General features: G+C 38.0%; 1 protein-coding gene across 1 annotated transcript in view; it reads left to right on the forward strand.

Moving 5' to 3' along the window:
• The window catches only part of RECK (reversion inducing cysteine rich protein with kazal motifs), a 203,355-nt gene extending 199,521 nt beyond the window's left edge, over nt 1-3,834 (forward strand). Inside the window, exons 20-21 of the mRNA XM_063451924.1 lie at nt 1,990-2,145; nt 3,193-3,834. Of these exons, the coding sequence (XP_063307994.1) occupies nt 1,990-2,145; nt 3,193-3,402 (366 nt within the window). The 3' untranslated portion in view covers nt 3,403-3,834. The remainder of the gene's footprint in view (nt 1-1,989; nt 2,146-3,192) is intronic.
• The last annotated feature ends 10,473 nt before the right edge of the window (nt 3,835-14,307 follow it).

The raw sequence follows: 14,307 nt of genomic DNA on the forward strand, positions 1-14,307 counted from the left end.
GCCCATAAATTTGAAATTCACTTTGAATTTACCTTGGGTTCTCATTTTAGTGAATAACCCTGTACATATTGCAAACCCTCTCCTTTTATTCCTTAAATTCTTTTATAAATCTATACAAAAACATCCACTGTTTTAATCCCATAAATATATAATTGCAGCTCATGCATACCATTTTATAATACCCCTTTCTTCTTTGATAAGCTATCAGGGATATTTAGAGTTTCTATACCCCATTGGTCTCATTACTTATATTTCCTCTTGACAATTGTTAAATGAGGGCTCTCCTGCAGCCATTTCATTACACATAACCAAAATGCCCACTAGTAGTGTACTTCATATTCAGGAGGTTGACGAAAAAATGGAGCATGGAAACAGTGGAAGTGGAACAATAAGAAAAAAATAGAAACAATGAAAAAGAAAATAAGATTGAGAAGGGTAGATAGGTGGGGATGTAACAGGGGAATGGAAACACAGAATTTGAGAAGAGTGAATAAAAAAAGTATATTTTATAAGGGGAGAACAGAGATATAATATAAGTATATGGGTTTAATGAGATTAAATGGTGTGTGAGAAAATGAAATGAGAAATGAGTCTGCATGTATAGGGGGCAGATGGATAGGGATGAGAAAGAATATGGAATAAGGAGTAGTAAAGAAAGACAGGTAGAATGAGGAGGATAGGAGACGAATTGAGGCATAATGTAGAGGAAGAATGTCACGAACGCACCCTACCCAAGAGTGTGCTTGACGTAGTTGTGGTGGTGAAAGGGTTAAAGTACACTATTTGTCTTCACTAGACTGGAAAAAATGACAAAATCCCCCTTTTTAACACCACCCACACTTGAACATAATAATATAACCATTACTATTTTAACACTGCCACCACAAAGACAATTTATAAATGGGGTGCCTTGGTCCCCCAGGTAAATCAACAATAAAACCCACCAAATATTACTTAGTACAATATTTAAGGAATTACAAAAATACTAACTAGTCTCTTCAGGTAACGTGATTCTTAACCAGACAAAGGCAGAACTTAATAAATGAATGTTTATTATGAACAAAGAATAGTCACAGTGCATATAACAATATATGATAAACAAGTTATTTACACCAACAACAGATAAAAACAAAAAGGCTAAAATACAGAAGTCCTAATTACTCACTGTAGCGGAGTAGCAGTATAATCACGGTATCGCCGCTGGTAGTCAGGATAAAAACAGGTAAAACACAGGCAGTGTAATAATAATCCCTCTTCCCCAAGGACTAGACGACACCAAGTCTGGGAGCCAACTGTCAACTGTTGGGGTCCCAGCTTCAAAAGATGTAACCCCTGTTGACCTCAGTAATAACATCTCTGTAATTTGTGCCATTTACTACACAAATTTCATTAAAGGATAATATTCCAAGGGTGCAACAATAAATTATACACCTTTGCCGTGACAAAGAAGACTTATTAATTTAGTAAGAAATTATTAGATGGGGCTGGGTAGGAGAGGTGTGGTTGGTGATTGAAGACGGAGGTTTAAAGAAATAGAACTAAATTGTATTGGTGAGCAAAATGGGGACTGGGCTAATAAAGAGAGAAAGAGCTGGAGAGGGGAGAAACTGTTGGGATTTTGCACATTGCTGTAGTTATAAGCAAATGTATACAGGCAGGCAGGGGCAAGGGACCACCTGGTACCATGACTAGTACAATGAACATAAGTTGCTATAGTGTTTCAAGTAGTTTTGTATTGCTCTAATGTGGACACATAACAAGCACTTTACAAATGCCTTACATTTTGGTTGAATTACATAGGTCACATTAACCATTCAATTTGTTTCACATAGATTTGAACAGCACTGTTCGTGGAATGTATAGAGAAGTAAAAGGCAGTTATATAATCATTACATAAAATGCATAATCAAAGTAATTTTCATTGTTATATAGAAAATTCAGTTTTCAGAAATGTACTTATCTATAAATATAGTGTTGTTTTTTTTCTAGGCAACAAGTAAAATGCCAATAACTGTCCTTGACATACTTCAAAAAATCCGTCTGCACGTCTCTGTCCCACAGTGTGATGTATTTGGGTATTTAAGCATGGAATCAGAGTTGATTGTTCTTATTGTACCTGTTGATAGTCACCCAAAATCAATACAGGTAAGATATGTGATATCAGCCTCATCATCACAGTTGGTTGGAGTAAATTTGCTTATAACGATGTTGATAAGAGTTGCAGTAAACATGCAACTATTGTGTTTGCAATACTGAAGATGTTCTACCATATACAATACAATTTATAAAATACCTAAAAATGTTGTTATGAAATAAAATCTAATTATTGTGATTTCTTAACAAAAGTAATTAAACAAAGAAAATTAAGCAGATCTGTAAAATAATACTTTCTTTAATAATTTTAAACATATAAATATTGATTTATAGAAGCTTCTTTTGTATGAAATCAAAACCCTTACTAAGTGAAAAAGAAATATTATTGTAGGTAGTTTTACAACTAGGCTTCCAGAAAAGTATTACTGCAAAAAGAATAGACCCAATGCAAATCTAGGGCAAGAACATTTCACATGTATGTATGCTGGGTTTAGGCCTAATGCATATCCTGTAGCTCTTGGATGGGAATTCATGCATGCTTAATATAAGTAATAATTTATTTATTTTTCACTCCCCCTTTCTAGCACCATCTTCTGCACTGTTTGCTTGTTTTTTTCCTCTCTCTCTCCTCCCTCACTCTGTGATCTAACAACAAGATATTTACAAACCACTGTGAGAATGTTGTCTATTTTCTATCAAACCTGTATCTTATCTGCACTTATGTTCCTTTAACCCCTGTATCACAAATCAACTTTGAATTCTATGTGTCGTCTTGTTCAGAAATGCTTTAGGCTTGAGAAAGGTTCTCCTGAAAGCTTGTCATTAAAAAATTCTGTTAGTCCAATGAAAAAGGAATTACAAGATATGAATTTTATCTATTTTTTACATCTCTCTCTCTCTCTCTCTCTCTCTCTCTCTCTCTAAATATATATATATATATACAGAAAACTAAATTGAGAAAAAGGGGAAACATATAAAGTCTTCTTTATCTACAACGCCTACAATTGCCTTTGATGGAATGTTTTTGATCCACAGTGGATAATGAATAAAAAGTTTTTTAAAAAATAACATTTTTTTTCTGTTCTTTTGTTTGTATAGATTGATGCATGCAATAAAGAAGCAGAGAAGATAAATTCTCTTATAAATACCGACAGCCCAACACTGGCATCTCAAGTACCCCTGTCAGCCCTCATCACATCAGAAGTGGAAGTATCTTCCCCATTAAAGTCTGGCTGTAACCGAATAAGTGCTACTCTGTGTTATATATATTTATGCGTTGCAATTTCTTATGCATTCTTTCATTCATAGAATGCCTACATTTAAAACATGCACACTTTGCTAGGTATTAATAAAAAGTGTGGTAGTATGTACTAATCATTATTTGTATAGAAATTCAACAGTGCCTTTTTATTTATTTATTATTTAAAAAAAAAAAAAAAAAGCAATATGCATGGATCATTGTGGATGTCATTTACCCGCCGCCCATTTTTAAAAATATATGTTCTTGTTTGAAGATTTGTTGGTATTTTTGCAAGCAATTCTTCAAAACACTTCCTTTGCAATTTAACTCTTTATCATTCTTTCTCAGCTAACCCTCATCATCACTCTGTCTTTATATAGAGGTGATCAGAGATGGACAGATACGGGCGTTGTTTGTATTTATAAGTAAACTCATAAATTAATATACAGTGTGCATTGTATGTATATATATATTTCCCACACATAAATATATATATATATATATAATTAAATACCTCCCAAACTGTTACATAAATGATTACATTTATATATATTTTACTTAACCTGCCTGAATAGGTTAGTTAACTTACCTGAGTGTATATATACAATTGTCATTTTGCATCACAGAAAGTATATAATCTAATTTAACTGTATTGTGTTTCTCAACAGTACGGTAATTAAAATGTAGGGATATTTTAAATCTATATAGCACAAACACACATAATTTACCATGGAATTGTTCTGTGATTTTTTTTTTCTTTTTAATATATTTTTAAATGCAAAAATAGTGACCCTCCTCATACATAGACATTGTTCAATCTGATAATCCTTAAAAGTTTACCTAACCACCATGACCACTTCTGCTTTTGAAGTGGTCAGGGTGGTAGTAATCTGGATGTACAGTGTTTCTGGATGTAGTTAGGAGTCTGGAAGACAATTTTAGCTTGAAACACTGCGAGAAACACTAGCACTCGTGTGCCGAGGGCTAGTTACACCCCTAGGCCCTAGCACACGTCGGGCTGCCTAATATCAATTCTATGCAATGAGTGCAGATGGCAGACGTAATGTGATTCTCGCCATGCAGGCAGTCTTATATGTCCCCTCCCTCCTTGCAGCCCTCCCACCTCCAAATTCAATCCATAAATATTTTTTGTCTCACACCCTCTTCTCCTCCCTCACAGACAGCAGCACTGTAGGATGTGATATAGATATCACTTCCTTCCATTGTTACCATAGAGCTAACTAGCAGCCGAGGATCATGTGCGAGGAGTCAGGGATATGACATGTTATATCACTGCCCTCACCCCTGGTCTCGACTCTCACACTGTTCTGCTGCACAAGCTGGAATACATGGCATGTGAGGTAAAGTGCGTGGAGATTTTTAAGGGTAGGGGATATTTATGGCTGTTACTATGGAGGGGGGGAAGAGGTTGGGGCTCTGTATTTTTAAGTGTTTGACTCTGTCTGTATGTCACTTTTGTGTGTGTGTGCGTATGTCTCGCTTTGTGTCTATTGACAGAGGGTGTATATGTGTATATGTATTGTGTGTTTGTGTATATATATATATGTGTGTCTGTTTGACAGTGTGTGTGTAAGTTTGTATATCTGCATGTGAGTGTTTGACAGTGTGTGTGTAACTATGTGTGTGAGTGTGTATGTCGGACTGTTTGTTTGACAAAGTGTGCATGAGTCTTTGGCTCTCTGGCTATGCCTGTGCATGCTAACAGTGTATGAGTGTGTGTTTGACTGTGTACACATGTCGAAATGTGTGTCTCTTTGATGCTGTGTGTGGCATGTATATATGACTATGAGTAACGGTGTGTTTCTAACATTGTGTACCTGTCTATCTGACCATGCTTCTGAATGACATTGTGTATTTGTGTCTGGCAATGTGTGTGTAGGACAGTTTGTGTGAAGGGGGCCATATTTTTTAAAGGTGCCCTAAGACTTCTGATGGCACCCCTGGACAGGAGAAAATAGGAGTCCCTTCATATAGATGGTTCACTTATTCTTCTTCACAGCAACTATTGCACTGTGCTGTAGTTGCTGTCAGTATTTGTTTTAGCAAGTGTGTCTCGTGGGGAAGTTGCAGCCTGTTTGGTGAAGTGTTCCAAATCAGGGCAGATTGGGTAGCATGGGGTGGGAGAAGGGAATGTCTGTTAGATTAATATAACAACTACAAACCCAACACAATAGCTGCACCATCAGCAGTAAAGAAGTAAGTAGGCAATTACAACTTAATCCAATTAAACAGACCATTTATCACTATGATAAACAATAAAGCTAGTGCATAAAGAAAGACAAGTATAATTTTTCACAAAATTATATGATATGCTTCTGTTAAAGACAGTCCTATGAAAAAGGAGACATGACTTTCAATTGCATCAAGACTGATGTGCCTATCATACTTCCTGGACGCTTTTAAAATCCTAAACCTAAACAGAGCACAAATAAGGAACAGGGCAATATTTGAAAATTGAATTCAGGTATAATAGTCTGTTGTGAATTACTTATTAAAAACCCAATGTTAATAATCTATAGGCATTGAATCAATGCTTTCTATTGGGGATTTAGAAGACGCAAAGAGTGATGATGTCCAGAGTTGTATCAGGGAGTTAAACTCAGTGAAACAGCAGGAAGTACCTGTAGGGGCTGTCTGGTAGACAGCCACTAGAGGCAGTCTTAACAACGCAATAAAAACATGGCAGTTTCTCTAAAACTGCAATGTTTTCAGCTGTGGGGTTAAGGTGACAGGGACAGTACAGCCATACCATTTAAATGACATGAATGGGTCTGGGTACCTATAGTGTCCCTTTTAAGCATTGATGCAGATAATTAATTCTGGCGTCCATAAATTACATCTTGCAACTAGTTAATACAGAGAAACAAGGGAGTAAGTAATACATATTTCAAATAACAGAATGACCAAAAGATAACTGTGAACTCAAATGAAAAGGATTTCTCACCAATTCTCTGGAGGTAGAACTATGATCATATCATTTCATGAGTGATAAAAAGGATCAAAATATAGCTTCCAGAAAGAAATTTGTTTCATTTTCTGTAGAGTTTATTGCTATGAACTGAAAACAAAAAACTCCAACTCAGCAATGAAAACGTTTAATGTAAACCTGTATTTCTGAACGAAGTTGTTCTTGTGCTATTTTAACATTAGGGATAAAATTATTCATTAATCCCAAAACCGTTTCTCCAGTGCTATTTAGCTTTGAAGAATCTCAGAAAAATTACAGAAGAGGAACAAACAGGAAGCCTCAGACAACTGTGTACAGGGTCACCACTGATTTTCTGAGAGTGTCAGTGTAGCTCCCCATTTATAAACTGGCTTAAGAAACTATGTATTATTCGCAAGCAATTTTTAGGAATGGAGAGCTACTGGTTGGCTTAAAGCATCAGCTAATGCTCTCAGACAATAAGCGTCACCCCTGTCTGCGACAATCTGAGACTTCCTGTTTGAAGAATCTAAGAGAAGTGGAAGGATCAATAGGTGCACATCTGTCATTTAGCCCTATATTTATGATCAGGGTTTTTGTTAAATAACACACAATAACATCAGGCAAATATATATATATATATATATATATATATATATATATATATATATATATATATATTTATTTATATTTACCTATGGTATAATGTTCTAAAACTGAATTTTGTTAAATATGCTATATTGCTTATTAGCATATTTGTTAAACTTTGTGAAGAATTTCATCTCTTCTTTTCTAGTTTTGATTACTCAGTTTTCATGCTATCTTAACTGACAGCGGTTTGACTTTTGTTTTTATCTCCTCATTTTGAAATTATTTATTAGAAATTGAAATGAAAAACTGGAAACTTTCACAGATATGTTTAATTGAAGAGACATGGGCTGATTTATTAATGTTCTGTACAAGTTCCAATATGACTTTCTCAGATGCCCCAAAATCAAGCAACTTCATCTGGTCTGTATTTTATTCCAAAACAAAAAGAAAGATCCCTTCGACCCATGCACTTCTCTGGCCAACACAGTTATAGATTAGGTGAAGCACACTATTTTTTTTTTTTATATTATTTGCTTGCTTGACAACTCATGTACAACAAACAGAAGATAATGATAAATATCCTACATGCCCTTGGTGGGTTACCATTTAGGCTACCCCTTTATTATTTACATAGGGATAGTGAATGGAGCCAAGCATATTAAGAGTTCCAGGGACCCTGTCTAACCCATGGGCCCAAGCAGTCATATAAGATTTTCCTTAGGTCTACAAAGAGGGTTATGAGTCCTGAGAAATTGAGAATAGGCAAGATGAAGGGTTTAAAAGTTCCACAAACTTGTTCAGCATTTTATTAATATTAACCATTCCAAAAATTAGGTTGTGCCACAACTTTTTCCTAGCATTTGATTAGCCTTTTGTCTTGATGGGGTGATGTCAAGTACACCTGCGTTGTACTCAAATGTTGTGCTCAAATGTTAAAAATAAGAGCTGTTTATCTATAATCCCTTTCTTTCTTGATTACACATTATTATTTCCAGGTCAAAGTTTATGCTTATGAAGAAATTTAGGTTTTAATACTATAGAGCTGAAACTCTAGTCTTCCTCAATTAAAGAAACTCTCCAAGCACCATAACCCCTATAGCTCACTGTTGTGGTTTATGGGCAGGAGCACTTTGCCCACCCCACTCCCCATTGTAGGGATTCAAACTGTTATTGAACGGTTTGATTTCTCACTTGGAGACCATTGGCCGGTGTTCCCAACCTCCACAATACAAGTCTTGTCAAGAGCTGGAAGTTCCTCACTAGGAACTTTATTTAGCTCTCCTGAGCTAAGCCATACAATACAGAGAATGGCCACTAGAGGAGCTTCCGGGTTCTTAAAACACTTTTAGTGTTTTAAGAGATACTGGATGTCCTCACGCAATGCATGAGGACCTCCAGTGTCGCTGTAATCCCCATAGGAAAGCATTGAATAATGCTTTCCTATGGGGCGGTGTAATGCGCGTGTGCGGCCGTTGCTGTGCGTGCGTGGCAATTAGGTCTCTGGAGGAGAGTTGGCGGAGCCTGACCCAGTGCCAAGGGACATCGGCGGTTGGATACAGGTAAGTCACTAAAGGGGTTTTAACCTTCTCAGCAACCTGGGATGGTAGGTGGGAGGGAGGGGGGACCTGCAGTGCCAGGAAAACGGTTTGTTTTCCTGGCACTGGAGAGTCCCTTTAACTTATCAGCAAGTTAAAATAAACATCAACCGTTACAATGAAACATGATGACAAGGACTGTTTTACCACAACCATGTAGTATGTGGTATAAGCATTCCATAATGAAACAATCATAGCTATTGAAAATATGCTACTACTAAGGCAGAATGGATTCTTTCTATAAAAAAGGAACAGTTATTTTAAAACAAACTTAGTTTGGGGGGATGGGGAAATCTACACTTTGTTGCTCTATATAAAAAAAAGTATGTTTTATAGTCACTGTATTTATCCCAGGAATTCATTCATTACGAGATGAATTATTAAGATGTTCATATTCAGGCTTACAGTAGATGCTTAATATACTAATTTATCATTAGAATAAATAAACAGTTAAATCTATATTTGGACAGGCATGGTAGGTTTGAATTGTTTACACCTGAACAGAAAAAAATAAATCAACATATACATTTACTTAAAGGGGATCTGTTACTTTCGACGGTCTTTGGCTGTTCCTCACAGTCACCGCCATATTTATGCTGCTCAGCTTCCAGGAGTCAAAATAGACAGAGTCTGAATCCCACAGCCATTATTTGTGATTGGTGTTGGGATTGGACAAAAGTCAAGCTCTACCTTTTGTCAACCTCAGGCTTCACCATAAGACAAAGTAGTCAATAATTTGTGTCATGATATTTTTGGATTGCATTGGAAATTCAATGAAATTCCAACGCAGTCTTGATTAGTAAGTATTTCATAAAGATTATATCTGAATGAAATACAGAAAAGTAAGAAATCCGCTTTAAGATTTTAGTATGTACCTTTGGCAAGCTCTGGCATAAAATACTAATTTCACATGAGCCCAAATGTAGATCTCCAGATGCTTAAGAACTACAACTTCTATGATAATTTTGCAATCTAAAATCTGGTAAAGTATCAAGGGAGTTGTACTCGTACAACATCGGGAGTGCACCTTTTGTGCACTTCTGCCCTCTCTAATACAGCATTTCCAATTTTAGGTTCGTTTTGATTAATCAAGCGTGCATCCTCAAAAGTATGTATTTTTCCTCTACTTGCTACAAATAAATAAATCAATGGTTGTTAAAACAATAAAAACAAAACAAAAAAAAACCTGTTTGGTCTCCCCAGGGACTCGCAACGCACCTGGACTTCAGTTATGTGCTCTCAGTCAATAAATATGTTAAAAGTGATATTGGCCTTCTTCAGCACTGAAAAGACCAGATGCATCACAGACTCCAAACAGAACCCAGTTATGTGTCAAACCGATCTAAAATAGTTTGACAGATAATTATAGGGATGAAACAAGAGCATTCCTGGCACCATAATGACTACACAATGACAAATAGTGGTTATGAAGCTTGGAGTATTCCATTAATTGTATCATGCATTGTGTGTATATATATAATCACCAACATTGCTGCTATAAAGTCTACATGTTTATTTCAATGTGTTATATTCTTTGAGTAGGGTCCATAGTTATGTACCAGAAACAGAGTTATTTGTTATTATTATTTTGCTTTGTAAATTGTACATTATTTTATTAGACTATAATGTAAGCAAAATGACAATCATTTGACACGTTGTTTGTAAAAGTGTACATATGCAATATTTTGTTCTACGTTTTATATATTATAAATGTTGTATACCCAATGTTTGCATAAATCTATGCTTTTATTTTGTATATTAACATGTTTTTTACTGTGTTGTTGCATTATGTTTTATAGATTTTGTTTGCTTTCTGCTTGTGTATGCACAAGCACCCATGCATACGTGCAGTATTTCCCTACAGTATTGGAACATTTTCAATCTAGAAATTGCAAATGTAAAAAAAAAAAAAAAAACTTAAATATATAAGCATGAAGTAATATTTTGTATCACAATAAAAATAGTGTTTATCAGATCTGTGTTATTTGGTCTCTGTTTTTAAGTGGAATTTGTATGCTTTAATATCCTATTGCAATAGGCAATCTATGGGGGAAAAAAATTTAATCTGCAGCATTTATTCACAAAAGTGCAGAATGTGTCAGAGTTAGTTTATAATGGATGTTTATTGTTAAAATGATTAATTGTTTGAGAGGGGTTACAGATGTAGTACAAGGGCTAGGTTTTAATATGAGTTGAACTAAGGTAAAGGGTCTACTACAGGGTACTAAAGAGGACATTACAGAGGACAAGACTCAAATAGCCACCTTATAAGTGCTGAAAACAGGCGCCCCTAGTTGTCAGGTGCCCATAGGAAGGTCTCTAGTCTGCCAAATGGGAAATCCAGCCCTGCCTGTGATCTGTCTAGGTCAGCAGGGCCGGCCTTAGGGGTGTGCAAGCTGTGCGGCCGCACAGGGCGCAATGGACCAGGGGGCGCCATGTGGCCGACACAACTCGCACATGGCCGGGTGACAGGAGTGCAGGGGGAGCTAAAACAGGTACCCTGGTTGAGGATTAATTATTCTCCACCAGGGTCTATTAAAAAAAAATAATAATCGAAGCAGCGGGGACGGGGCTTAACAAGCAGCAGGGGCAGGCTTATGATGAGGCGGAGGCGGGGCTAATACCTACCCGAAGCCCCTGGTAACTGCAGCACAGGAAGAGGAAAGAAGGAAGAAGTCCCTGCTTCCCCAACAACCAACTGCATCCACTCCCCCTTCCAGCCATAATGGAAAGAGGTAAGTCTGTGTGTGTGTGACTGTGACTGCGTGCCTGTGTGTGACTGCTTGCCTGTTTGTGTGACTGCCTGCCTGTATCTCTGCATGCCTGTGTGTGTGTGAGACTGTCTGCCTGCCTGCCTGTGTGACTGTCTGTCTGTGTGACTGCTTGCCTGTGTGTGTGTGTGTCTGCCTGCCTATGTATGTGTGACTGTCTGCCTACCTGCCTGTGACAGTCTTCCTGTGTGTGTGACTGTCTGCCTGTGTGTTTGACTCCAATTGTGTGTGTCGCTGTAGCTGTTCTGTTGTGTGTGCCTGTGCCTGTATGTGTGACTATCTGCCTTTAACTGAGTGTGTGTGCCTATCAGCGTGCGTAAGTGTCTGCACGCCTGTAACCGAGTGTGTATGACTGTCTGCTTGTAATGGAGTATGTGTGACTGTCTGCCTGTAACAGTGTGTGTGCCTGTAACTGTTCGTGATTGTGTGCCTCTAACTGTGTGTTTGGCTCTGTGACTGTTTGCCTGTAACTGAGCATGTGTGACTGTGTGACTGTCTGCCTGTAACTGTGTGTGTGTTTGTGTGTGTGTGTGACTTTCTGCCTGTAACTGAGCGTATCTGAATATCTGCCTGTAACTGACCGTGTCTGACTGTCTATTTGTAACTGTTTGTGTGACTGTCTGCCTGTGCCTGTGTGTGACTGTATACAGGCAACATGGTGGGGGGCGCACAGGACTTTTCGCACAGGGCGCCTAATGGCCTAAGGCCGGCCCTGCAGGTCAGCATCAAGAACAGAGTAAAAATAGTTTGCACAATGTAATTATGATAATTGCTAGCTAGTAAGGAGCCGCAGGGGTGACAGGGGAAGTATGTTTTCAAATCATGTGCATGTTATACTAGCTCTATTTAGTAGATTGTGTCCATGCTTAGTATCTTACATGTATAATCTCCTAAATCATACACACAATACAACTATATAGTGGGAACAAGGGCTTTTCTCTCTCCTTACTGCTTCAGCCTGCTCTGGTCATGATGGAGGCAGTATAAACTAATCCATAGGGGCACTAGAGCAGCGGCCCACTAGATAATTGTTGTCATATTAAAAATAACAATCTATTTCCTGTGGGAAAATAGTGAATTACTGGCATTGTTTCACTTTGGGAAAGTGTTAACTTGCAAATTTTAATTATAAATGGCAAACATACACCATACAACACTGCAGTACTATAATTTTCCTTTCCCTTCTTCCACTACAGCACAAACTGACTACTAGTGATGTCCCGAACAGTTCGCCGGGAGCCGAACGTGCAATGTTCGGTCCGCCCCCTTGTCATCATTGAGTAAACTTTGACCCTGTACCTCACAGTCAGCAGACACATTCCAGCCAATCAGCAGCAGACCCTCCCTCCCAGACCCTCCCACCTCCATGCCGAATAGGGGGCGGACCCGGTCATCGCGCGTGTTCGCAACTGCGAACACGCTATGTTCGCCGGCGAACGTTTCCCGGCGAACTGTTCGGGACATCACTACTGACTACTAATAATAAATGGCTGTCTGGATAAGCTGACCATCTTAAAATCTGTCCAGAGTGTACCTTAGAGATGCTTAATATGCCTGTAGAGCTAATTTTTTTTAAATGCCCAATTTAACCCCTTAAGGACTGAGCCAAATCTACACGTTGTGAACAAAACAAAACGTAAACAAAAGCTGGCATTTGCGCAATATGTCCAACCGTAATTCACCTCTTTCATATTAAATGCACCCCCCCTTATTATACATCATTTTATTCAGGGGAAACAGGGCTTTCATTTAATATCAAATATTTAGCTATGAAACATAATTTAATATGAAAAAAATGGGAGAAAATAAGAAATGTTGTTATTTTTTTTAGTTCTACATGACATTTTAACTGTCAATGTCATAATACTGTTTGCTTTTACCGCAATAAAATACACATATTTGTATTCAGCAAAGTCTCACGTGTAAAACAGTACCCCCTATGTACAGGTTTTATGGTATTTTGGGAAGTTACAGGGTCAAATATAGCACGTTAAATTTGAAATTGAAATTCGCCAGATTGATTACGTTGCCTTTGAGACTGTATAGTAGCCCAGGAATTAAATTTACACCCATAATGGCATACCATTTGCAATAGTAGACAACCCAAGGTATTGAAAATGGGGTATGTCCAGTCTTTTTTAGTAGCCATTTGGTCACAAACACTGGCCAAAGTTAGCGTTAGTATTTGTTTGTGTGTGAAAAATGCAAACAACGCCAATTTTGGCCAGTGTTTGTGACTAAGTGGCTACTAAAAAAGACTGGACATACCCCATTTGCAATACCTTGGGAGGATCTGCCGGGTAAGTAAGAAAAAAACGGAGGGTGTACTATTACGCCCGGCGGCGTTTAGAGCCGCTTAAAATAGGGCGTAATAGTATGCCCTCCGGTCTTAAAGGGTTAATCTCCAGCAGGGTGTCTGAATTGGACTCCCAGTGTATGAGTTCATAAGTCTTAAAGGAGCACTATAGTCAACATATAAAAGCAAGAAAGACAGGTCCCCTAGCCTTCTTTCTTGCTTTAATATGAACTTCCAGTTAATAAATAATAATATGAGCCCTTTTTATCATATAAACTTACCTTTGTTCCAGGGCCGAGCTCCTCGGCAGGCCGCGCCCCCTTTTTCGTCAAAATGACATTGCAGCAGGGCTCAATCAGACGCTTCTCTTAGAGAAGCGTCATAGCGATCTGGTGTGCATGCGCGGCTTCGCGCTGCACCAATTGTGTTCTTCATTGAGCGGTATTGAATGCCGCCCTATGAAAGAACTGAGCGCTCTACCGCGCCTATGCTATATTTCTATATATAGTGTTTGTATACACACAAATAGTAAATATTGCAAACATACACACACTCTCAATCCATCCCTCTCTATCCATCCACTACTTTCCATCCATCCATCCCTCTCCGTCTATCCATCCATATCCATATCCATCCCTATTCATCCATCCATCCATCTATCTATCCATCATGGATGGATAGGGAGAGATGGATAGAGGGAGGGATGGAGGGATGGATGGATAGAGGGAGGGATGGATGGATGGATAGAGGGATGGATGGATGGATAGAGAGGG

This window comes from Pelobates fuscus, chromosome 4 (assembly GCF_036172605.1).
Source record: "Pelobates fuscus isolate aPelFus1 chromosome 4, aPelFus1.pri, whole genome shotgun sequence".
NCBI lineage: Eukaryota > Metazoa > Chordata > Amphibia > Anura > Pelobatidae > Pelobates > Pelobates fuscus.